General features: G+C 31.5%; 3 protein-coding genes across 7 annotated transcripts in view; 2 read left to right on the top strand and 1 right to left on the bottom strand.

Annotated features, from left to right (window-relative positions):
* Window positions 1-35: 35 nt before the first annotated feature.
* Window positions 36-2385, top strand: LOC100742044 (UDP-galactose transporter senju). Of its 3 annotated transcripts, none has more exons than XM_012385190.3 (6): window positions 36-259; window positions 631-745; window positions 817-863; window positions 1221-1360; window positions 1435-1590; window positions 1669-2385. In XM_012385190.3, exons 1-6 carry the CDS (start codon window positions 169-171, stop codon window positions 2140-2142), a joined length of 1023 nt encoding a protein of 340 aa, XP_012240613.1. In that variant the 5' UTR covers window positions 36-168; the 3' UTR covers window positions 2143-2385. The 3 variants fall into 3 exon arrangements, with proteins under 3 accessions (XP_012240613.1, XP_033176751.1, XP_012240616.1); XM_033320860.1 differs by having other exon boundaries at window positions 37-490; XM_012385193.3 differs by having other exon boundaries at window positions 37-547.
* Window positions 2386-3274: 889 nt separating this feature from the next.
* LOC100741806 overlaps window positions 3275-27459 on the top strand; it is a 28424-nt gene continuing 4239 nt past the window's right edge. Inside the window, exons 1-18 of one of the 3 annotated variants that reach the window (XM_012385816.3) lie at window positions 3275-3474; window positions 6240-6576; window positions 7073-7360; window positions 7905-9641; window positions 17268-17432; window positions 18928-19113; window positions 19230-19406; window positions 19690-19855; window positions 20078-20186; window positions 20361-20487; window positions 21254-21320; window positions 21385-21494; window positions 21575-21762; window positions 21897-22014; window positions 22099-22289; window positions 22385-22514; window positions 22594-22814; window positions 27023-27132. In XM_012385816.3, the coding sequence (XP_012241239.1) occupies window positions 6346-6576; window positions 7073-7360; window positions 7905-9641; window positions 17268-17432; window positions 18928-19113; window positions 19230-19406; window positions 19690-19855; window positions 20078-20186; window positions 20361-20487; window positions 21254-21320; window positions 21385-21494; window positions 21575-21762; window positions 21897-22014; window positions 22099-22289; window positions 22385-22514; window positions 22594-22814; window positions 27023-27132 (4321 nt within the window). In that variant the 5' untranslated portion in view covers window positions 3275-3474; window positions 6240-6345. Of the gene's footprint in view, window positions 3475-6076; window positions 6577-7072; window positions 7361-7904; window positions 9642-17267; window positions 17433-18927; window positions 19114-19229; window positions 19407-19689; window positions 19856-20077; window positions 20187-20360; window positions 20488-21253; window positions 21321-21384; window positions 21495-21574; window positions 21763-21896; window positions 22015-22098; window positions 22290-22384; window positions 22515-22593; window positions 22815-27022; window positions 27133-27459 lie in introns of those variants that run through there. The other 2 variants (XM_033320713.1, XM_024367438.2) reach the window with 2 other exon arrangements.
* On the bottom strand, window positions 10977-13442 carry LOC100741926 (carbohydrate sulfotransferase 11-like). Its single transcript, XM_003484852.3, has 6 exons — window positions 13057-13442; window positions 12792-12940; window positions 12271-12442; window positions 11602-11761; window positions 11311-11510; window positions 10977-11228 (listed from the first exon to the last, which is right to left on the bottom strand). Exons 1-6 carry the CDS (start codon window positions 13198-13200, stop codon window positions 11001-11003), a joined length of 1053 nt encoding a protein of 350 aa, XP_003484900.1. The 5' UTR covers window positions 13201-13442; the 3' UTR covers window positions 10977-11000.

Below are 27459 nucleotides of genomic sequence, written 5' to 3'. Positions count from 1 at the left end.
TTTGATGTATGTTTGTACAATTTGATGTATGTTTGATGCGATAAAAGTGTATCGTAAATCGTGATTCTTGTTATCAGTTGTTAACAGACGTCCCGGCAACGAAGCAGTTAGCAATATATATATACTTTACAAATGTTTTTAACGTAATAATATCTTATAATAGAGTTTATGATGGGAACCATCAATTGGGGTGAATTATTCCCAGGAAGATGGAGTCCTGTCATTTTTATTTCATACATGGCTCTGTTTGTGAACCAAGGTACATGAATGTGGTTATGTTTCTCTGTTTGTTTATATTCTTGCCACATGATTTTACTTGTTACATGATTTTATTTGTTAATATTTGTCAAACAGAAACTACTCAGTAATGACAATACAAAAAGAAATTAGCATTAAACTATATAGTTATTTATGAATATCGTGTGCATTATTTTATCAGTTTTAGATATGATTTAAATGTTTTGTAGTATATAATGTTTAGTAGCATATGGTACAGGTTACTTTGTAAATTTCAGGAAATTTCGTAACAATTTCTATGTAATATTTTGTAAATTTTCCCCGTTGCTGTTTTGTAAAAATATACATTGTATTTTTTTAATTAAAATATTTCTAAAATTATTATTATCTTAGGTATTATTGTAACTTGGTCTCAAAGAGATGGTCACTATGAATATAATATTATTATGGTAGTATTGATGACAGAAATATTAAAGTTATTTACTTCTATAATATTTTACTGCAAAGAGTAAGTAAATAAATTAAATACTATTCTTTGAAATTTCTATATAAGTACAAAACTTATTATTTTATCTTCAGCAATAGCTTTGGAAGTTTGTGCCAAGAAGTAACGGAAAATAAGAAAGGTAAATATTGTATATTATTTTGGAGAATTCAATACATTAAAATAATTTAGTTATGCAGATAAAATTTATACTTATTTCTTAAAATTGATAAACTATTTATAGCAAATCTTTGACTTACTTTGGTAGATGTAATTAAGGACTAAAAATTATCATGTTGAGGTATTATATAAATAGAACACAAGATAAGATAAATTATTGATTCCAGTTTTATACACTTTTTGAAAACTAAATATTTCATAATATGATTATTGATTTAAATAAGTAGACTAAAATCTAGATGTTCTTTAAGTATTCATTTAATTTGTGAAATTAATATAATATAAGAAAGTAAAGTAAATTTAAATACTCTTATTCTAGTGCTATTGCTGTACATGATACCATCATTTTTGTATTGTTTATACAATAATCTGGCATTTATTAATTTGGCCATATTTGATCCAACAACTTACTATGTGTTGTTGCAATTCCGTGTTGTCATGACTGGAATTATTTTCCAGGTACATATCAGAAACTTTTGTTATAACTTACATTGGAGTGGAAAAAAATATTTTCTAAAATATAGCTTTTTTAGGTTGTTTTTAACAAGAAATTATCATTGAAACAATGGTTTTCGCTAGTATTACTGACTATTGGATGTATGGTGAAACATATAGAATTGGACTTTAGCGTCAATATATTTAATGCTAAAATTAATTTGAGTAGTAACATCATTTTAGTATTTATACAGGTATGTATAGAATCATTAAGAAAAAATATTCTCTGATCCAGAAAATTTTAATAAGTTGTAATCTTTAAACTTTTTCAGACAATTTGCTCCTGCCTAGCTGGAGTTTACAACGAATATTTACTTAAAGAGCAAGGGGCAAACATCAATATTTTTGTACAAAATGTGTTTATGTATATTGATAGTATCTTTTGTAATCTTATAGTTTTTATACTATTTTTTATGTCAGCAAATAATGCCTCTAATATGTTGAACAATGCTGATCTTGGTATACTTATGCAACCAAAAATAATAATAATAATGCTGAATAATACAGCAATAGGAATTATCACAAGTTTTTTCTTGAAAAACTTGAACTCTATCTTAAAAACTTTCGCTAGTGCGTTAGAATTGATATTCACAGCGGTTTTGTGTTGGCTGATATTTAGTATTCCAATCCATTTAAATACCGTACTTTCAATCGCTATGGTAAGTTATGCAGTTATATTGTATTCGCAAAATCCAGTACAAAATACCTGGACCAAAGAACGAACAAAGGCTGATAACATAGTTTAGTAGACATCAATTAAAAACCTTCCTTAATTATATTCTGTACATGGATTTTTCCTGATGTAAACCTGTTACTCACGTGTCTGTCCCATTATGCTTTATTGTATAGCTTTATGTATGCATAGATTTATAAATGTAACTAATTTGAAGAACTTTTATGTTAATAGGTATTAAAGGAAAATGATTTGTTATAGAGATATGAATTATATTTCCTTCTTTTGTGTTAAATATTTATATCTTATACATGTATTTATGAATAGTTAATTCTAATTTTATAAAATATTACGATTCTTAATATTCCATGTGTAATTGTGTGGTTTAATTAAGTGGTTGAATCTTAATTGTGGAACTTAAAAAATTGTGTTATTATGTACATAGTGAGTAACTGTATTATTAGGAAATAATATATAGATTATTATAAAAGTATTATTATTATATATTATTTGTAAAAAAGAACAATGACAAAATTATATTTGGAATTTTATACCGTATTTAAAAGAATACAGTAATAGTTTCTTTTTTCGAAAGCATTACATATTTCATACATATATATAATAATAGTGATAAAGTAATTTATTAAAAGCTGTTTATAATAGAAAGTACTTGAGTAATAAAATTTATTAAGCAATACATATTTTTGTGTACGCATTATGTACAATTTCAAACCAAGAATTCTTCGATTTATCGAAATTCTATTTGGCGGGAAATTTGAATGGAATCAAACATCGACAAGTTTTATTGTGCATTATTAACCCTGCTGTGATACTCGAAGTTTTGTATCTCAAACTTAATTTTATTTTAAGAAACAGAAGATTATTGAGCTTTTAAGAAAATTTTTATCATGCAGTGAAGATGGCAAATTATACATATTAATAACGATTTTTTCAGAAGCACCTTGAATTTGAGAAATTCATTAACCATTAAAAAGATAAAAACAGGATTAGATTAATAAAATAATCGAAAGGATACAACAGAGTCAATATCGACTAATGTAAATTACTTTTTCTAAGATTAGCTATTCTTGCAATTCCACCTATTGTATACATCTACAGAAGACCATTTTTCGAGAAGTGGGGAGTGGATGGTCGATATTACCTGCAAATCACCTTACTTTCGGAATAGAGTAGCGGTAGTCACATGTTGGCTGCCGTCACGTGAAGTCCGTATTGGATTTTTTCGATTGTCGCGCCGTTTGTAATGAAATGTGCATTCGAAACAGTACAAAAAACTTCAAACATAATATAATAAATTATAGCATTACAGTTAAAAAAGTATGAAATATGTTACTATAGTTAAAAAAGTTCTTGTCTCACTTATACACGAAGAGAAAAGTAAAAGGTAAGTAAGATCATATTAATATAATTTTTGTAATATCGTTATTTATAATTTAATGATTATAAATTGTAAATATCTGTTTTTAAAATATATTATCTATCTCCGTCTAAAATAGAGATAGTGTGTAGAAAAAATAGTTTCTATAATTGTTTTTCAAGGATTTTTGAATTATTTAATTATGGTGGTTCATATAGAAAAAGTCTGATATTATTTATGGATTGGAGAAAATTGTTAAAATGATATTCTAAAAGCGTTATGAATGATGTTTTGTTAAATAAAATATGAGTAAATGAGGGGTTAAAGACTGTATTTTCATGCGCGATACTGTTTATATAAATCAACTTACATATTACGATCTCGGGCACGTGACAATTTAGTGATACGTGATTGGTGCGATTGGAAAATCGCGCCAAGTCAACAATAAAATATTTTATTTTTTTCTATAAACAAATACTTCAACAACATAAATTACCTTATATTAATTGAACTATTCAGGAAGAGGTGCATACCTGACATAAATTGGTCTGATACTAAAAATCAACATTCTAATATCCAAGAGGTTAATGACATTACACGAAGATTCTTATATATGTATTAGGTTGTGTAATAAGTTTGTTCATATTTCTTTAAAACAGTGCTAAAAATTATTATTTCTATATAAAATCTACTTTACCAACGACGTATTGTTTTGCAAATGGATTAAGTAATGTATTTAATCTATGATTCCAAACTTTTCGTCCTTTCATCAAAATGTTGTGTATTTTTAAATCAATTTATTGAATGATTATTTAACAATTAATATTTGCCAGTATGCCATTTCTTTCATTAAATGATGCAATAACAAGCAATACCTATTCATGCTACTTGTATATTTATCCATTCCAGTTAATATAAACAGCTAGTAAATATACTAATATAATAAACATGATTTAATCCACTAGAACAGTGCATTTGTCAAAATTTTTGAGTCAAAAATTTCAACTGTAATCTGATGACGCAGGTTAATTCAGCAAACGTGCACTTGAGAAAGAAGAAAAATAAATATATAAGGAAAAAATCACGGTTGACGCGAGGTTAAGTGCGCTGGAAAAGTATGTATGTATGTATCCTTTATTGCTGCAAGTGGACGGCCCCTTTCTTCTTTCGCGACTCCTCGAGACGCACGCACGTTTTCTTTGGATTATGCAATCGCTTTCGTGTGTACTAGTTTTATGCGGTGTTCGTGTCGCGAGATCCGATGATAAACTTTGCGACTTCGTCCCTTTATTTCTTTTTTAAAAAATATTTGCCACAGGGGCTGGGATAACGTGGCTCGTTGGCATACTGTTACGAAACGAAAATCACACGGCTGATTTTTAACAACTAGGAACGTCACGTTTCTATGGTTCATAAATACTGCGGAAATATTCGAAATATAGAAAGCGGAATTATTCGTGAAATTATAAAATTATTATAGATTTATATTGTAAAATTGTAATTTTATTGTAATTCCGTATAATATTGTTTAAAGAAGATCATTATCGTAAATTTGACAAAAAATTAAATTCGAAAGTAATTCCTTCAGATTTATTCCATGTAACATTAAAATAATATTTAAAATTAATTGTATTTTATTATCATTGTTAAATTAATCAATTTTTAATAAGAAAAGTTTGATATATCCCGTAATGAATTATTGATTTTCTTATTAAAGAAAAGACAAGAGTTTTAATGCACATTAAAGGAGTATCGATTAATAATAAAACTGATTTCGTGACTACGGTGATTGATTCTGCAACTGAAATCGGAAATGGGATGTATTAGCGGTTAACCGGTTAAAGCTTTACCAATGTCAATCATTTTATACATCCGTATATAAGAATTGCTGCCGGAAGTGAAGGAAATATCCTTTAGTTTCTATTATGGAAATCAAAATCTACCGTTAAAATTGTTAAAATATTAATTTGTGTTAAATGAATATTCGTAATAAGCCTGGATGAATTATTTGAAAACTATAAAAAATGAGACAATGATAAATAATAAAATAATGAAGAAATGATAGATAAAATGATAGATAAAAAATATCAAATTACAATTTATTTTCTCAAACTTTTTATAATCTGAAGAATATTATTTATTAGAACATGTATACAGTATACTAGAGATTGAAAGTAAGGACGAGTTAACATAGTCTATGTTAGATGTGGATAATTTGTGCTTAGCCACTACGTGCGCACATGTACTTACATATACATATTAGTATACAATTCCGTGCTACATACTTTTAACTAATTCAAAGTTCTTGTAGGTCCAAGTATACTTAGTAAAAACATTTTTGTTAGCTATTGTCAACGATGTAAGTGGATATATTGTATACGCATCTCGATAAGGGAAATCATAGTTTTCAGTGGTACACATCTGCTATAGTTGTATAATTCACTTACATATGTGCAATTCCACTGCTTCCATTGTCGTGGTATACAGAAAATTGTAATATTCAACAAAATTATATTACAAACAAGAATTATATATTTTGGACCGGAATGGATCATTAATATAAATTAATAATATTACTGGATAAATATTAATTCACATCTATCATTATGATTTTCACTTGATTTAAAAATGCTATTTAAAAATAATTTAGAAAGTGATAAATAAATTTTAGAATATCATGTTGTAACATTTCACTATGCATATAGGTCATTGAATATATCGAACATCACAGGTGTACTAGCGTTACAGCGTTACTTGGCCCACAGTAAATATCTAACGAATCTGTCAATCAGGCCTGTCGCTTGCGTGACTCGATGAACGATCCAGAATCAGAAAAACAATCCTCGTGGAAGACGATGAAGGACCCATGGTTTCCTTCAGACGAGACGTAACGGTGGTATGTCCAAGTGCCTGGAGTTTACTTTATCTATGACAGGATCGACGAATTCGGGGCCTCTGCAGCCCCAGAAGGATTCCTCGCCACTTCCGGCACGATCCTCTCCCCTCGATCTTTATTCGACACCTGAGAGCCCAACTCTTCGAGCTCACCGTCAACGACACTCTCGAAAGATGACATTGACCTCACCGAACGGCCAACCAATACAACTGACTCCTCTTTGGGAACATGTGGTTTGTATAGTCGTGCTATCTGATTAATGACTTCTGTATTTGATGGATTACTGATGAGCAACAGAGATTGGTGATGACGAAATAGAATTAACGAATGAATAAAGATATTTTCTGCAGAGAAAATTGGAAAAGAATTAGTTTACAAATGGAAACCATAGGGGAAAGCATGATAAGCAATTTAAAATTTAATTTTATCAAAAACTGTCGTAGTATTATATATATATATTCTACATTATAAATTTCATAGATTCGTTTATATATAGAAGGCTGACATCTTTCGATTTAAAGAGATTTAAAAAATCAACAAAATTGTACTTGTCAACTTTTTTCCATGTAGTTTTCAAATGGAAATGTTTTGTTTTTATGAATATAAGAGGGTCTAGAATTTCTTACATTGTTCTAGAAGAAATTAAAAGTTATATTACTAATTACATAGCAAGAATTATAGAATTAATATGTTTTGAACTGAACGTCTTTTATATGTATTCTTGTACAGGTACGCACCCGAAAATTTCCAAGCGAAGTGGATACCCATTCCACGTTCCTGGAGATATCCGAGAGACTGCGTGATCCAGAATGGGAGGTGCGCCAGCACGCTCTTCGTGTGCTTATAGACGTGTTACCGACTTTGAATGCTGACATCGTGGACAAGGTCATGCAACCAGTGGTACCCGAGCTGGTCAATAATTTGGGTCATTCTGCTCCCGCCGTTCGTAAAGGCGTCTTGGACGCCTTCCGAGTTTTTCTCATTCATAGTCACGACAGGGATAACACTATTAAAAACGTACGAATATTTTCCAATTTCCAATTCTAATACTCATTTCTGTCTATTTTGAAATTTTACGAACGTTTATATTTTCTTTATTAGATTATCGTAAACAACTCAAAAACATTAAGCTGCGTTCATATTGTGTTGTCATGCTCATTAGAAGGGACCCATGTATATTAGTAGCACAAATACAGAACAGCGTACAATACTCGCTCAAGAGGCAGCACATTAATGTATTACGTTGAAGTAAAGAAAATATGTTCGCAAAAAATTTGTTGTATTTTGTTTGCAAGCTATTCACAAGCTCCAATGCGGATACGATCTTTATTTAGTTCATAATCAGTATGTGGATGCTATATACTAATATTAAATTTAATTCCATTCTCTTTTCCCTTTCTACATCAATCATCTTTACCGATCCCAGCTTTCAAAATTTTCGACAAACATGCCGGACATGTCCGTGATGCGCAAGCAATCCATGACCTTGTAATCTCCCCACTATCTTTGTATTATCGTGGATCGATGTCTAAATGCAGTTGCATCGACCATTTTCTTGCAGATTCTTCAGGATGGGCTGAACCGTTCGGAGGTACGGGACTCCTTCCAGACTAACGTGACGACCGGTGTGATCTTAAGCGTGCCTTCGTTGCTATTTCCATCGACCAACAGCCCATTGCCCGATCCTCGACTCGTGAAGGACGCGACGATAGCTCTAGCCTCGCGTTTAGCTCAGGTACCGCATCAGGAAGCTGTATTAAAATCGTTAATGAAGATCCGGGACGCAGTTGGCATAGCAGAATTCGAGAGTTACTTGGAGGACTACGACAACAAGCTGAAAAGAAATATTGAAATCTTGTCCAAGATCTACAATGTAAAATCTGCTAAGAAAAGTCCTAAGAAAGATACAGGTGTTAAGAACGTGGAGAAAGTGGAGAATAAAAACTTGGAAGGTAAATGGGAGAGCGACAGTGACACTTCCGGTATTGCTGAAGAGGAGGACGAAGTCAATAATACGACTATGTCTGCTGCTAGGATCGTATTAGAAACAGAGATTAAGTTTAACGAGGAAACAGCCATCACTATGACTATTCTTGAAGAAAAAGATGACAGTGAACAGGAGCAGGATGGAGAAGAAGGTGGAATTGATGTAAAAGACGAAGCTGAAGGGAAGGAAGATCCTAATAAAAGAAAAACGCCCAGAAGAGTTCATTTTGGGGGCGAAATTGTTAAACTAAGAACTCCAGATAGTGATGATACAGAGTCTCTGGAATCTACTCCTAAAACTAAGATTCCACTTCCGGTTTCTCCAGTTACCAAAATGCCTATCACTAGACCTAGACCTTCTTCTCAGCCCTGTAGTCCTCATAGAGAGTCTTGCAAGCCTAGAAGAGCGTCTAGATCCGTTTCTAGTAGTCCCAAAAGAGAAATGTATACGTATAATGCGGATCTGAGTCCTAAGAAGAGTATTCTTACTAGGACTAACAGTCCATTGCTTAGCGGAGCTAAGGCTCTTGAGCAGTTGAAGAAGAAGAAAACCGTGAGTAGATCGGAGGATAAAGATGGTAAACATAATATGGACCAGAATGGAGACGTTAAGTGCATGAAGATTATTGAAACGGGTGGGAAGGTGAAAGAAGTCAAGAAGGAAGAGATTAGGTTGGTCCAGAATGCTCAAAATGTCATTTTGGATTCAAATGTAAAGAATAATAATTCTGAAAGTTCCGAGGATGAGATTTTATGGAAAAATGAAAAGCAAGATGTTTCGTCGACAATGGAGCCCGTAATTTCTAAAACCTTGAAATTAGAATCTGACGATTTTGGAGCCCAAAATAAGAAATTAGATGTTAATAGGAAAAGTAATTTAGAAAATAAAATATCCGAAAATGTTCAGAAGAAGAATACAGAAGAGGAAAGTAAATCTTTAAAAAATTACCAGGAAGTTGATTCTTTCTTTGGTTCTGTGGTGAAGAATAACGAAATGGAACAGAATTATTCGAGAATAAATCAAGATCAAATTAAGGTGAACGAGAATGAAACTGTGCAGAAAGATTTTGCGAAGTTAAGAGGTTGCATAACGAGTAGTTCGAGGAACGATAATGGTGATCGTGAGTCGTTGAGAAATGTTGATTGTGAACGAACGTCGAGGAGTGATCGCGATAAAGGGGGTGCAAGTGTGATTGAGAAAAGTGGCAATACTATTTATGGGGTTGACGAGATGGAATCTATAGCAGGAGAGCCAAGCTGGGAGGAACTTGGACTAGTTGACCAGGAAGTGTTAGAGGATCTGCATAATAAAGTAAGTTTTGCAATAAAGGATTTTATTCGTGCATGTGTATACATATCTTGAATTATTTATTCTGTATGGTGTAGTGATTAAATATAATTTTATAATTAATTTAGAGCATTAGATCTAGTAGAAATTTAGAGAAATAATTTCACTTTTATTTATACTATTAACTTTTATCAAGCATTTGTGGACATACTACTTAAACCTAATAATTTTAATTATTTACATCACGAATTCTCGTTCCTCCACTTACCTAGATACTTAACTGTAATGGAACTAATTATTTCCATCACGAATCAGGTTTCTATTTTTCTGTATACTAGATACGTATGCACGCGCGAAATTATAGCTGAATTCCCTCGAATCTAGTCAATTCTCTTGTACGTAAGTACATATCAAAACAATGAATGTGCGAATTTCCTCTGTTTCTGTAAAGAAAGACGCTGATTTCTAAAATATAGTTTATAGGAATAAAATTTCGCTCATGATTAAAATCATAAAATTTTTATAATGGAAATTATTCCACGATTTATCGTGTAGGAAGGATAATAAGAATGGATATTTTTCAAGAGCCTAGAAGAATCGATGCTCAACAGGAACGGCACTCGTAACATAAGCACTCGACGTTAGTTGCTCATTTACGTGACTTTTAAGTTAATCAATGGCCTACGTTAATGGCCTATGGGCCCGTTCTGAATTTTTTATCGATAGATGCATCAAGTATATGCACAGTTGCACGCGAAAGCTATTCGGAAATTCGGGAAAAAAGAGACGAGGGAAAAATTGGACAAAGAAACAAAGAGTCGATACACGCATAAGCGATTCTAATTGATGGCGTTTAAATCACGTTACACCACGCGACGAACTTTTGCCGTGGAAATCGATTGACCTACTTCGGTGTAATGTATCAGAAAGATCTGTCCTAAAGTCGATGGTTCCCCTTTTCGACGAATTAACAGCTAAGGAACAGAAAACTGACACGCTCTGTAACGATTCATTGTTATAACAGGAAAATCCTGTGGTATGACGCTTACTTTAGGTATAACCTACTAATCAGATTATTTGTTAACTGGAAGCAGCGTTGAGTCAAAGTTATTTCGAATCTTTTTCATTAAAAAATTTATTCCCTTCATTAAAATTCATTACTACTACTATTTACTGTTTAAGTTTGAAAAGTATGAAAAGGCAGTTATATAAATTTTATAACGTTAATGAAATTTCTCGAAGAAATATTTTTCGGAATCATTTGGTTATGAGAAATAATAGCTAAGTTTTAATTAATGATAACAGGATGGAAAATGGATGGATCAAGGGTAGAAACCATCGATCGAAAGATCTCGTTTCTATAGAAAAATTTATTATAGAATTTTAAGAAGCTGTTGCGTATTGGTAATAGTCGTCTGGCGAATAATCGAAAAGCTCGAAATCCAGCTTAAATTTTTCATAAAACTTTTGTACCAGTTCTCTGTTCAACTGACCAAAATATATTTTCGATGCATTCTGATAACCACCACTATGTCGCCATCTTGGTTTAATCACATCTTCAAGATGCAACTTATGGATCGTATAAATCTGATCCTGCCATAATGTTTCTACCTATAAAACGTTATACTTTACGACATTCTGACATATTTGAACATTTCTGTAATCTAATAATAACATCATGCAATTGATCTACCTTCGCAATAATGTCGTAATCAATTGTACAAGGCGTGCAGTACAAATAATACGGCATCCAATGATCATCTCCATAATTTGCCAAATCAGTGTGAATTAAGTATTGCACAAATTCGCGGAAAGTTGGCTCGATTCCCGCTGGTGGAGGTTCACCGTTTCGTCTGATTACCAGATCTTCTCCAGGCGGCATGAAATTCGTCTCTTAAAAAACGAGAGTGACAAGCCTCGCCATTAACCCAGTGCTCGAGCAACGAATAACGTACATCACGGTCGATAACTTGTCGTGACTTACCACGGTACTTTTCAACAATCTTGCTGCCGTACTTCCGATAAAAGTGAAGTGTCCCGTGTTCCCTTCCAGCCACAGAGTTTTCCAGCTTATCGCGATACGCGCTCAGCAATCTTTCAAATGGGTGCCTTACTACCAGTAGTTTCTTCGTCGCTCTTAGCGCCTGCGTAAGTTTCACGGGTTTAGTCTCTTTTTACACTGTTAATCGCAATTTAAATCACTGGGCTCTGAGAGAGCGAGCGGGAAGACTAAGTTTCTGGAATTAATATTGTTGCGGAGTTCGAATTTTTAATTCTGTTTCGTTAAGAAAGTTATTCATTATACGAAGTTTGAGCAAAATATGAAGAGGCATATCTGGTATATTTCACTGGAACTTAATAGAAAAGCAAGATATAAAGAATTTACTAAGGTGTATCTCTCTTGATAATTTACAAAGTTCTTATCCATGGTCAGCTAGCGAGACGCGATTGTAATAAATAAATAATTACGTCTTGTATCTATTTATACCTTAATAATTACATCTTGTATCTATTTATACCTTAATAATTACATCTTGTATCTGTTTAATTTCGTTAGTTATATAATTGGGAATTATAGATATACCGTACGCATATTAAACGTGTAATTAGTAAAATTGCGTGAGTAGGGTTTCGATGACAGATGGAAGTATACCTCGTCCGCTTCTGGAAACTCGAGTTCCGGTATCGCCTTTCTGGCGATGGTCGATATCTGCTCCTTTCCACTGTTTAACTCCTCCTCCCTCACGTTCATTAGGAGACATAAATTGTAAATCCACGTTGTACTGCCGGCTTTGTAAATTGGACAGTATGAAAGATCGCGTGATCTGCGTGGCAAATAATGTAGATAGTGCTGCTAATTGAATCGGTTATTGTTAGAATAATCACAACGACCGATTCTATTTAAACACTACTATCTTCAACGCGTGAAACATTCCCCTTCATTACTCATTTGAATTGATCGTGATGTTTATTTTTTAATTTCGTGGAATATGTATTACTGCTATTAAATGAAGTAATTGAAAAATTAAGACTTTTAAGCATTATTCAATATAATGTCTTAGATAAATAAGTGGCAGTTAGAAAATGGTATTTCTAAGTATTGTTTAATATTTTAGTAAGTAATATGTTAAATTAAAATTAATATTTTCGAAATAATTCACTGTATTTACAAACCTGAGAATGTAAAAAACACTATACTGCGGTGCTGGTGGATGTTTAAATGCAGAAGGCTTATCAGGATTTTTGTACATCCCTAGATTATATTTTTGACACGTGTTTCTCACGGTCAACAACCGCTTTGAATTCTCCACATCTGTTGTAATCTAAAATGACCAATTTTGAAGTTGATACGTATTATAGACACGTAGTAAACTCTTTTCTTTCCATTTTTATTTCGTTTTGGCAAACTTGTCTATAATTATTAAATTTATTCACCTACCAGTAATTTCTCCAGATCATTGAACTTTGGTATTTCTTTATTTTCATCTCCCACGAGTAACGATTTTATGATGCAAAAGATCAAGCCACAGCCAATAACATATTTCAAAATTTGGATAGTGATTCTTTTATGATTTCTAAACATGGTGAAGTTTATTCGTTCTAAGAATTATTATTAAACTTTAAAGATTATTTCACTTATTGTTATATGATAAAAAAATTATTAAACACTAAACGCTTTTTGTACACTGTCACAAAGATGATCAAAGATTATTTTTAAAGATTGATTAAAAGATTTCTAAAAATATTATGTAAAAATTGCGTGTCATTTCACAGACGGAAAGAATATTTAAGAGAAGAATGAAGTAAATATTCGTTCTTCCTTCTGGCAAGACGCTGACTGACCGGTTTCGTGTTGTGTTCTGACACTGATGGATCTAGCAACTCTCTAAACCCGTGCCAAGTATCTTTACGTCGAAATTTTAAATTTTACATTCGAATTCTCCAAGCTAATTAAATATTTTCCTACGTGTTTTATTTAAACGTACAGCAAAAGATTGTCGTAACAGTAACATGAGTATGTTCAAGATCTAGAGTCATGAAAAAATTCTTGTTATCACAATACAGGTTGCTTAAACGTTTGTAAATAAAGAAAAATGTATGGTTACGTTGATAAACATTTATTTACACTATAATCTAGATTAAAGATATCTGGTGCTATCAAGTAAAGCCGTTCCTGGAGTTAAGTTGAAGGCATTTCAGCACGAAAGAGACTCCGTTGCATACTAATTTGGTTCAGGTATTTCGATGGTCAGATCGATGAGTAGATAAAAAAATATATTCTCGTACTGAAATTAGATCGTGTAACGTTTAAATCTTTTACGGAATTTTACTAGAACAGAGTTAATTATGAAAATTACTTGATTAAAAGGAACCAAAAGTTGTGAATTTTCTTTTTAAATCGTCTTTTACATTCTTATATTTTCACTATTTGAAGATTTTTGTATTTTTGATGATAAGAAAAAAGAAATAGTTTAATGTCTAAGTAACATTTCACGTTGAAAATAGACATAACTTGCAAACTAAAGGTAACATATGTATAAGTAATCTTTGATTTATTCTTTATTATGGGCTGATGTCTTTTAAGTTTTATTCAAAAATGTTATACGAAAGCTAAGAATATTTAATTTTGTAATTTTACGATAATACGATATTATTAATTACTCATATCTTAAGTAATACATGTATGTTTTGTGCAATAATCTGTTAATCCAGTGATTTAAAACTGATACACTTTCAAAAGAGAAAGTAATATAGCTTTACGCGATTATCGATATCGTGAAAAAATGTTGCGCTCCTCGTGACCGTGAAAGTACCTTTCTTTCATTCAGTGGAAGTTCAAGGTCGCTCTATGCCTTTCCATGAATGTCGCGCACTTACATACCGTGTAATAAGAAGTAGAAAAGCAGATAGAATCGTTTAATATCGATTTCATACGTCACATATCTAATACTCAGTGCAAAGTAGCGAGATTCCTTTTCACACACGAATTAATTATTTATCTAACTTTTGACTTTTTTATTCGGTTTTCAATCACCATCTTTTTAATAATCGCTCTGTCAAGAAACGGGACAATGCATAGTAAATACAAAATGAAATATATAATGGAAAATGATACAGTGGAATTTCGTTTATCCGAACATGTCGGGGACAAGGCAGTTCGGATAACCGGCGAGTTCCGATAATGGAGTTTACCAGCTATCACAACCAGCTGCTTTTATTAATTCCGACATAATAGGAGCCGACGTTCTGATAACTTAAGTCCTGAGATTGAACAATAATTTCGACTCAGGCTTTCAGTTGCGTATCACACGTGTACGACTTTAGCCCTTTGACTACTGTTAGTGTCTAAAGGCGCTTAAAAAAGTTGCTCTTATGACATACTGTAGGCACCTATAGAAGGTCGGAAAATTTTATCAACTATAAGTTCCAGCAAATTTCACTTGAACCAGATGTAACTGAATGTTAATTCAACAATTACATATTCCGTTAATCGTATATTATTTAAATACGTTTATTTTACAGTTGTTTCTTGTTATACCCTGAAAAAGGAAAAATTGGGAGAATAAAGAGGTCAGGAAAAGTACACGCAACATAAAACAACGAATGATTCATATTCTGATTGTATGGAAACAAATGACTTCGAATAAATGAGAATACGAATGAATAAATGACATCGGTTTAATGTAGTGGAATTCAGTGTTTTAATTATTTCAATATACTTTCTCAGAAATGCGCGCCTAACAAAAAATTTCGCCTTCCTCGGTGTATGTTGCGACTGAATTCCTGTCATATGGTACGTCTCAAAGACTCAGTCCCCATATTCAAAGGATTAACGAATGATGAATAATAGGAGCTCAGTTATAAGTTCATATAATTCGATTCTAAACAATAACTTTTTCGTATAAAGGAAATCATTTTCTATATGTATACATGATCGACTTTTATTTAATATAAAATGATACGTATTTAGAGATAAACACAACAAATTGTCATTTCAAAACAGTCGGCTACTGATTTACAAAAGCCCCATAATCAACCTAATCCTGTGAATACCTAAAACAAAACGTTGTATTTTTTACGTTTCAAATCAGGATTCTGATTTATAAGTAGCATGTAAATACGTCAACTAATACGTTGATTTTATTGCTCGTTATCACCTTTTTCCTCGTAAAATTTCTCCACCCCTAACATCCATAAAGAATCGTAGCATACTACACGATTAGCTGGATTAATCGCACTTCCACCAAGTATTCCCCTCTCGACGACGTTCCCATCCTCGTGACAGTGAAACACTGGCTGAATTATGCATGCTGTTTCGTTTTCTACCGGTTGGACGCCATTGAAATAGTCCTTAGGCGTCTGGACGGCGCTAATATGAATATTCTACGGATGAAAAACGAGAGAGATTTCCTTGCGCGCAATATTATGCGCCGCCAAGGGAAACAAGACTCGTGAGTAACAAGAAAATAATCAGGGACGTTGTTGCGTGCAACACGTCGCCTCGCGTCGAAAGTTTCATTTCTGTGTATATGCAAATCTAGGTGGCAATTTCAGAGTTCCACGATGGATCGGATTTTACGGGGAATCTTGAAATTCGTTACGGTGAAATGCAATTGATGTTATGCTTCGTTTCGATACACCCAAGTACGCGTACTCAAGATGTGTTTAAAAGTGTGAGAAAGAAGAATATATTTAAAGAACATAATTATACAGAGTAAAATTCAGACAGAGTATGGAATTAAAAATTCAGGAATTTCAATCATTAATTTAATAATTTAGAAAGAGGGATTAAGATATAAAAATCAAATGGGTAAATTTATGCGGTAGTCAAACTTTACGTAGTTCCGCAATTTTCCACAGGTTCAATGGAATTATGTAAAGTCGATAATATTGATCATTTCCGTGTAAATAGAGTCGAATCGAAAAGTGAATGCAGATGTTCCAAGTGCATTGCATTCAGACTTGCTGCAACGATCGATAATGTTCACTCGACGACTGCTGATTCTTGACCAACGGATTTGCGTATAGATGATATTTTCCATATGAGCGTTCTGACAACACAAAAGTTAGTTTGTCATTGATGATATAACAAAGAAGAGGGCAGTTCTTCAGGAAAAAATAAGTCAATTATGTCGTCAATAAGGGACTATAGACCATATATGGTATATTCATTCTTCACATATAATCAAACATATCAAATTTTTTATCTTATTAGAAGATCAAGTTAGACAAGGCGATCAAATAATATATGACAGAAAGATTCTTATAGTGTCATAAATTAAGAAATATATAAATCAAATCAATAGGTAAAATATTTCCAACTAGTAAATGTCAAATATAAATGTCCACTATATTTAAAACATAGCATCATAAATAGAAATGTAGATGTAAAAATATGAAATGTTTAATATATAAATATTAAAGAAGAAGTAGTGCCTTCTAGATTATTTCTGAAGTAGAATATTTATATATAACCCTATTCTTTGTTCTTACATTTCCTTCTTGTATTCATTGTTAAAGTGGTGTTCTTCGTATTAAGGTAATCCTGCAAGAATTCATAGTAAACAGAGAATTCATTAAATATAAAGAAATAATTAAAGAAATAGAAAAGATTAAATGGAATTATATAAAATGAGAAAACGATTACAGGACGACTGGCGTGCTCGTGTCAGAGGTTTAGAACGAGTAGCGTCCGCCTTGCGAACGTCTTCTGCTCTGATCGCGATAGAACCGCGATTAGGATCTCTTTTGCATGCAGTGCTGGGCTGTGAAAGGAGCTGTCGTGTAGCTGCTGCAGGCTTGGCCGTGGCGAAGGTAACTCGCAAATTTGCCCCCTTAAATCAATCTAACTGCTTTACTCATTCCTATGTATTACTTTCTAATTTAACGTACTGTGGCTCACCAATACATCCTCGTCCTGTTACTTGTACATTTCTGTGAGACAAGTGACTGACATATTTATTCCACGTTTTAGTTTTGAAAGTAATATTTTCCCTCGTGTGTTTGAAGTATTATTATCAACTAAATTTCTATTAGTTAAAATTCTTACTTTTGCGTATATAATATTCATGTCTGGTTGAATTCTTTTTGTATTATGTTTTTTTTCTATTATATACATAAACAATAAGTGTCATTCTGCACCTCATGATTTACAAACTCATGGCGATAAAGATATCATATTATAAAATGCTTTGGAATGCACAAAAGCCATATTTACCAGCATGCATTCTTATATACATACATACATATATTGTAATTTCTTATTAATATCGTACAAAAATAATTGTTAATTTGTACCATCTTTTTCAAGAAAAATGTTGGTCAATATAATTGTGTGGATGATACACGGGCTAAGTAGATTTATCATAGCAATGTACCGCCACGAGTTGCTTGTGTCTGATATAGAACGTCATCTTACTTATGTGCTCTAATACGGGCGATTCGATGACAGTAGATTCATTTAACATCGCTCATACTATGCTATGCTTCTATTTAGTTTGTATTGACAAATTTGAGAACTCATTCTTATTTTATTTTCATTATACTATTTATTATTACAAATATTGTTATTCTTATTTAGAATATCTTAAAAATAGCAATGTTTCTAAAAAGTAAATAATAACGAAGTTACAGTTTGAAACTTTTCTCATGAACTTTAGTGTAATTCTGCATTGTCAAGCATTCTTTAAAGTCTACAGTCTACAGGACTTAAAATACCACCTAGGTCACGAGAAAATATTCTACAGATTGCTTGCTACTTCTGGTCACGTAAACATTGAATGGCACATTGCCATTTGATAAAAATACATCATTTTTGCTTCATGAAATCTACTTTTTTATGAGTGCAAAATGACATTCACACGAAATAAGAAAAAAAAAAGAAAAAATTTTCAGGTTACATTACAAGACCTGTTACTTTATATTATTTAATATTTCATTTGTAAATCTAATATTGGTAAAGCACAATGCAATACTTGTACTAACTATAAAATTCACATTTGTTCTACTATAATATAGTATGACCTAACAGAGAGCAAATATCGTTAATCAATTTGAAACTACTCCACAGAAATATAAAGTTTTCTTTAAATTAAACTACAAACTTGTACCTATACTAGTAACTGGACCTCCAAGCTTTCTTCACGTCAGTGCTTAAACATTTTAATAATATGCCACTAAATTCTACTTTTTATAGACATGTGTCACGAAATAAAACCGTTGAATCGAGGTTTATTTTTTTCCAATTTCTTATGCTTCCATCTAAGATTCTTTTTATGAGAAAAGGTTTTTAATCATTTATTGTTATTAGGTAGTCATAGCTGGAGTAAGTGATGAGGCTTTGAGAAAACGCTTGCCACAATTGGCATGGGGTTTAGCGAGACACGGTGGCCCAAGCGCGGCTCAATTGGCCAGGATCACGATGCTTAGGCTCAGACCTGCTCTTCTTCTAGAACAGTTTCTGCAGCCGCAGTGTTTGAATGCAAGAAACGCCAAGGTGAGAATTTTTTGTATCGATTGTCTAATTAAATAACATTATATACAGTTTTACAAATTTAATTAATTTCTATCAAATTTAATTAGAGATTAAACTTTTTTTTTTATTCATTACAGACTAGGGAAAATACCTTACAGTTGTTAATTTTCTCGCTGGTAACGTTTCCAAGTACAGAATTCAAAGTGGATGCAGTGGCTAATAAGGTGGCTAAGATGGTGAGAGATCGACGACGCAGGGTACGACAGGCAGCGCTTGATACTTTGGCTGTATTGGCTCAAATCTATGAGTCCGAGGTACGTATTTTATACTATTCATAAGAGAAACTTTATTTATACTGCATGTACAATGCACAATATTTGAAGAATTTTCAAATTAAATTTTTTCGAGATATTTCTCAATATTCTCACCAAATAGCGCACTAATTTGTCTTTGATGGGACGCATGAATTATTCAAAAACTATTGTTATTCGATTTAGTTCCTTTTTTACGTATCTTAAGTGGTGTAATATAAAAATATCTTTTATATATATTATAATTAAGGAAACGTTAATATAGAATTATTAATCCTATATTCAGGAGGTATTAGCAGCGGGGAAACGTGCATCAGAGGGTCATCATGATGGGGAGGCGATGATGTCTGCCATTAGAGCTCGTCTGGCACGAAAATCTTTGCCTTTAGTCTCTGCTGACGGTCTTGTCATGTATGGTTTGCAAATTTCACCCAACGTTCAAATAGCTACAGGTAAATTATAATTATTTAACATTACATTTGAATGAAAAATTTTCGAACTTTTACGACATAACTTTTTATTAAAAGTTACTGCAGAAATAAAATTTATATAGACATTTTGATATTTTAAAAGAACAGAATGTAAAATTCCTTTGAATATTCTTTCGATATAGGTATAACATTTAATACATTAATATTGAAAGTTATATGCAAAACTTGATTACATTCGTGTAGGTCCTGATGTCGATTGGATCGTGGCCGGAAGTGGCTCAATCTCACCCAGTATCGGACGTACTAAAGGCCAGGTTATAGCAACGAGGTCAGAAAAGGAAAAACTTGCAAGGTAATTTCCTAAATGATACGAATATAAAGCTAGTATCCATTATTTTCCATTTATGTTTTTTATCATTCTCTTTAATGTCATCATATATCATATATCAAACTAGTAACTAATAGAAAATAGTAAATAATACAAAATTTAGTAAATAATAGAAGATTATAACTGTATTTTCTTTAGAAACGAAAGTGCAAATTACCGTGAAAATCTATGGAGCGACAGACAAAATTTCGTTGCACTTGGAGTCGGTATGCGTTCTAAGCCAGAACAACCTGTTGTATGGCAAATAGTTCCAACACAAAATCAGGTAAAATTTCAATATAAATTTCAACAATAACAAATAAAATATCATACCTAACAAGTAATTATTAGAATTCTTGGATTATATAGATTTAATTCATTTAATTCATAAGAATAGAATAAGAAGGAATGAGAAACAGAATTCCAGCGATTATTAAAAATTTCAATGGGTTTATTAGTAAAACATAAACTAAAAAAAGAGACTTTAAGCTCGTTGTTGACGTTCACTCACTTTATTCTGGAACTGCACTTGCAAGAATTTAAATTATGGTGTATAGCTAAATGTATCGTTTTACCATTTTATACTTTTTACCAGTATGTTAAATGCCCTATTAACAAATAAAGAAATGGAATTATCATATGTTACACGATATGTGTGTAGATCATGATTCGCAATATCTATATTAACGATTAATCGTTTCACGTTACTTGTGAATGAATTCAAGACATTGTGTTGAAAATACACATTTTTCTGTTTTTTTATTCGTTTATCGAGTAAGTAGACATGAGAAAATTTATTCGTAGTGTTGGGTTATTTTTAATTCCGTGTAGAAGATCGATGAAAAATAATTCCGGTGATGATCGATTGGCATTATGTCCCATTTGAATCTTACTGATTTATTAGAGATATTTCAGGTTAGTAGTTTAGGTTGCTGTTAATCAAAAATATGTGAACTACTATAATAATAGTTATGACATATTTAAGCTCATAACAATTGTAATAATTTATTAAATACTATAATTTCATATAAGCGTATGTATCTTTTTTCCAGAACATACAGTGTGAAAATGAACTGAATTTGCAAGCAAATCGAAATATAAGCACAAGTATACGAAATGGTATGTATTATAATTCCAATCTTTTAATAATAATTATACATGCTAATGGTTTTGATATTTTTAGGTGAAGCTTTCAATGCAGACGTAAAATCTCGAAATCAAACGAAAATTTCAGGAACTACTAAAGAATCTGCGAATTATCGTAATATCATCGAAAATAATTTTGAAAGAAAGGTAAATTTCATAAAATATATCAATGCACTGTAGTAATAGTAATTATAATGATTTATATCAATTGAACATATATGTTTCAGGAAAACAACAATAAAACGGAATCTAGAATTCCTGTACTCTATACTCGAGAATGTGTACCAAAGTCTAGTGGCCTCCTAATGGATAAATCGTCTAATTCAGAATTAATGAATGTTAATTTAAAGAGGAGACTAAAGGACAGCACAGAAAACACTAGCGACTGCGCAAATTCTCAAGAAGAAAATGTTAGGTAGTGTATCTTAATTATTGTGTTTTTTAATTTATTCAAAGAAATAGAAAAATGCATAACAATTTAACATCTCTTGAATGAGTTAAACTTTGAATAGAGAAAAAGATTGAACACAATTAATGAAATATAAATAGGAGCTGTGGGACTATGTATCATCAAAGAAGAAGAAATCAACAAGAAAAAAGTACAAGTATGCATCATGACAATTATCGATCAGTAAAAAATTTAAATAATGCGAATATAGATAGTAATGTAAGTATTTTTCTCAATTACTAGTATTGGTGATACCATTTAAAATTATATGTACAACAATTATGAACGTGATGAATATTTCAGAATATGGATGAACGTACGAATCAAACATTTTCGGACGGTAACTCTAGAATGTATCAAAAGTTTACGGGAAGAGATCGATATTCAAGGAAATCCGATGTCAAGTCTAAATATCCTCGGTCGAGTTCTATTGAAAGCAATCAGCCTTCACTATCGAGAAATATGCATCAACAAACATTTGTTATGCATAATATGTAAGTGTAATTTATTTCACGAGAATAATAAACAATAATAAATATATATGTAATTTATTTTAGTGAAAATTTAAACTCTTCTTTTTATTTTTCAGCTACAACACATCTTCACATAGAGAGGGACGGTTTGTGGATGAAAATTCCTTTCGACCATTACAAACAGCTCCTGCATTAACATATGGGTATAATAAAATTGAAGAAAATAATGATAAAAATATATCACGGGTACTTATTCATTTTTATCAATATATTTAACACATGAAGTGGCGATAAGGTACTATTAAATGATATGTTTACATTACAGATGAGGTTTCATCGTAAAACGAAAGATGTAGCTGCTCAAAAAATTACGGATGTCGAAGTAATATCATCAGATGCCCAGACTAGTGAATATCTTCCTGCAATATGTTCCGAAACCCCTTACAGAAGAAGATTACGTTCTCTGTCTCCATCCCAATTGTACCACCATCAACACTTTGTTAGAACAGCTTCTCATGAAGTCCATGCATTGTCCATGTTTGATATGTAAGTAATATTTTTATTAATTCTTTTTCTTTTCAAATTAATGCGATCAATAACGTAGAAAATTCCTGGAATATGGTTACGATTCGATAATTGTGACTAAAATGTCACCGCGGGTGGTACAATATCTTTAGTTTACAATTAATGGTGCAATTTTATGGTGGTGCTATCGATAGTCCCGTATTGCTGTCGCTTTTTCTAGTTACTATCTGTTGCCTTCGGCCCCTTAGACCTTAGCAAATGATTATTTCCATACTCACATGCATGACAAATTACTGGCTATAATAATGCTAGGCGTATCGTGCAAACTTTTATAACTTCTTAACTATGCTTCTGGGAAGGCGACAAATGCAGAGTTTCCGTAGTTTTACTATCATAACCGCATTGTATATATATACATATAGTAGCTGAGGGAAAATTTCTTAATGGCATTTCTAAGAACACGACAATTCACTTTTTAAGAGCAGACTTTACAAGGATCATTGAATCGGTGATATCAGCACAAATCTACTCTATTTACACGATCGATTTCATGGCAGGGTGTTGAATTGAAGGTGACTCACAGTTTTATCCTTTGAATCGTCCTTAAATGGCGGCGCATCCATTCTTGTGACGTTGTATATCTAGCCTTTCCAGATTTTTAGGTCAGCTAAATTTCACTGAAAATGAATGATTATAGTATTTCAAAGTGTAGCAAGCTCAGATTATCTATTATTAGACTACGGATATTTATGCAAATTCATATTTTTATAAATATAATTAAAAAGATATTATTTTATAAAATGATAATACTTGCTTTGATATAATTTTGGTAAATTTTAGCAGCTACAGTGTTTGATTTTAATTTTATGTTATAGAAAATGAGCAATAATGCATTGAGGAATACATCCTCGTTCTCGTTTCTGTTTCCCTGATTTACGAACGTCGCGTGAGAGGAAAATTGCGATTGTATTTCGGTTTGAATAACCACGCCACTAAGTGCTATTTACATAACAATTTCAACTCGTTAAGAAGAAATCTCTGCGAATATTGTGTTGCAATTTAGGACGTGGATACCCGAGAAGTTGAAAATATATGTACACATAGAGCGTTACATATATTGCAAGATCATAAGGTAGATCACATTGGTAGATTAATGTGCCGTGTTGGAATTCAAAAACATTCATGATTTAAATTACGAAAGGATTTTATGTTTCAACATTATGCAAATATGTATTATCGCAGATAACCTTTTAGTACTATTATTAACTTACTAACTTCGATATAATTATCAAGGATTTATTTATTAAAATAAAAGCCCTGTATACAATGTTATATGTATATAATGTATTTAATATCAAAATAATAATATCAATATTTTAATTTAAAAAATTGGAAGAAATGGAAATTTAATTGGAAAAATTAAAAATAAAATGAAAAAGTAATAATTGATTTACCGGAAAGGTTAATAATTAAAGCAAAAAACAAATTCAATAATTTATGATGTGATAACCTTGGCATGATCTTGGGCTTAGTTACGCTTCCTTAAAATGTCTGTAAACAGATCAATTTTTACGGCTCCCAGGGATTAAATATAATCAATACAATTGTATTCTTAATAAAATATTTGAATGGAGAAAATTATATATGAAAAGCACTTAAACCAAAAATATTCTACAATAGGTGCTGATAGGAAAAGGTTAAATTACATAATTATTAGGTCATAAATTCATGTAACATTTCTCTACTTCTCTCATAACATATGCAACCATTGGTACGGTCTCAATAGTAAAATAGTAAAAATAAAAAAAAAAAAATAAAAGTTGGAAATGCATTGAAAGAAATAAAGAAATAAGCAAAACTTATAACACAAAAAGAACAGTCTGAAATGTCATAATATAACACTTGTTCATTTTCACTTTTGACGCCTATACCCTCGTGTACGTTTCCGCCCCTATGTCTAAGGGGGGTTCTTGCGGTCAGTGTATAGCCATTCAATATGGTATCGCGGGGTTACAAGTGAACCGAGAACCAGAAGGGGAGGTAGGAGTGAAGGGAAGTGGCAGCGGTCAGCGTCGAGACAGCCGACGTTTAACATGAGCACAGTCGTGCATGTGGCGTTATTTGTCGCGTCGTTAGAATTCCCTTTTTGCCCTCTCTCTATTTTGTTCATTTTCATTCTTAAAAACCAGAAAAAAAAATCCATTGGAGGATTTTCACTTTGGTGAAATTTGTTAAAGTGATTTCAAAATGATCCGAAGATTAATAGTTCGCGATTATGTGCTCGAGTGTGGTGTAATTTCAGTTTAACAGTTCAGTTTAATTGCCGCGAAACTACAACGATCGATCGGTGCGTGCGCCATAGATCCAGATAGTTTTCTTCGTAGCTTTGCTTTTTAAATTTCATAAGCAATTTGGTGATGGTAAAAGTTAAAAAAAGTTAAATTCGATATTTATCTTATCTGGTATCAATTTGTATTAGAAAAGTAGTGTTTTGTTATGGAAATCTGTTGATTTTTTAATTATCTCAATTCTTCTGTATTTTTTTTTTTTTTTTTTTGATAATTTTCGCCCCTTAAAGTGTACGTGTAATTTGGAACTTAAGTTTCTATTTGGAAATGAAGTTTCTATTGCTAGAGAAATAGGATACTATAGTTTAATAATATTCTTTACTTCTATTTAATTCGTTATTTTATTTAATATGTTGTTTAATATTATTTAATTTTTTTTGTTTAGTATATTTTGTTAACTGTTAATGAGCTCAAAATTTTCCGCTATATAATTATACATATTTGCGTATGCCGTCAGACAAAGAGCGTTCCATAACAGGTTGTTAATCGATCATTCGTTAACCTTAGGAAAATAAACATGAAATGTAGCAGAAGCTCCAGAATAGCATATGAAATTTGAATTGCATATTGTCTAGACACGTGAAATCTACTGCTTCAAAATATCTTCTAACTTCCGCAATTACAAAACATATTACTATAAACAGAATATACTTAATTTATATTGAAAAAATATTGTATTATATTATTATAATTTTCAAAAGACTACTGACTATTATTCCTAAGGTCTCTCATCAGATGTATAGCCGAACAAAGATTATTTATCGATTGTACTGTATAGATTCGATATAATTTATAATTCACTTGTAATACTATTTTCATGGTAGATCAATAATCAGTTTGTAAATATCTTTGCGTTGGTAAATAAATTACGTTCGAAAGGATTGCTTAAAAATGATATCTTTTCAGGATTTGATATATTTTTTAATTAATAAATGAAGGAATATACAAAGTACTATAATTATTACATTACATGATAATGTGATAGCATAGTAATTAGTTAATGTAATACAACCCCTTTTACCATCATCAAATAGTAAACAATTAATATAATACTAAATATTCTATAAAAAATTTTCTATATATTAAATAATACGCAATTTTCTAAAATTATAAAGATAACTTGAATCATTACAACTATTAAACACAAATAAACTAAAGACGTTAGATATATTTGATTAATTGCGCCAAGTGTAGAAGAAATACGAGTGAATCGTGAAAGGTAAAGAATGAGACAAGTTAATAGTGCTAAAATAACTTCGATAAACTACGTAAACAGCGCTAGTGTCATGGCAAGGACTTTCGATCGTGATCGATGAACTATTATCAATCAAAATGATCTTTAAGTACTGTGCTTGGCCTGAAGAAGCCGACAAGGCGACAGTGTTGAAATGCAGAGAGTCGAATTCGATCGAAAAAGATGAGAATTTCAATGAAGAACCTGGTAATCCAAGGAGAAAGAAATATAAAATCGCGAACACTATTCTTCGTTATTGCCCGTGCGCCTTTAGATGTAGGCAACCAGTGGATATCGGAAAGGAAGAGGAAGATTCTATTTCGACAATTGTTACCACTGTTAATACCACTCCTGTAATTCCTTTGAGGTTAAATTCGAGTAATGACACGGTGTATGTTTTCAAAACAAATAAATAAAATATTATAACTATGTAGTACATTATAGCTGTATAGTTTGTGACTCTTCGATATTCATCAAAATAATGTTTTATGCAGAAAAGATAGCCGTGTTGATACGTATAGAAAAATCTATAGTGTATAACGTAAATTATAATAGTATACGATGAATCGGTACAAGTTTTTGTATATTGTACTTTTTATGAATAAAGAAAAAATAATCAACTTTCGTCGTCGAAAATTTTGTTTCAGAGATAAAGCAGTGAACGAAGAAGAATATAATGAAAAAAATAAACATCATTTTCTACCAGACGACCATTTCGGTGTGAAAACAGTAGATGCAATTGAAGCACAATATGAAGGTATTTATAAGGTGTAATAATATTAGATACTAAATAATTAAGTAATTAAATAGTTTATAGTAAATTTTGATTAGATAATTAAATAACAATTTTTCAATCGAAATTATGAAATATGAATAAATGAATAAATTCTTAAGTTTAAACTATATTATAAAATTATTCGGCAAGAAATTTCTTATTCGTGAAAAAGTTGAATTTAACATTTTCTTACATCATCTATAGCCAAACAAATAGATTAGAATTTGAAAAATGGATTATAAAAACCATTGAAGCGTTCAAGTAAACTTTTAAGCATTAAAAGCGATACATAATAACCTGTGGGACCTG

This window comes from Bombus impatiens, unplaced genomic scaffold (genome assembly GCF_000188095.3).
Source record: "Bombus impatiens unplaced genomic scaffold, BIMP_2.2 scf_0023, whole genome shotgun sequence".
Classification (NCBI taxonomy): Eukaryota; Metazoa; Arthropoda; class Insecta; order Hymenoptera; family Apidae; genus Bombus; species Bombus impatiens.
This window is presented reverse-complemented; position numbering and strand designations above follow the sequence as displayed.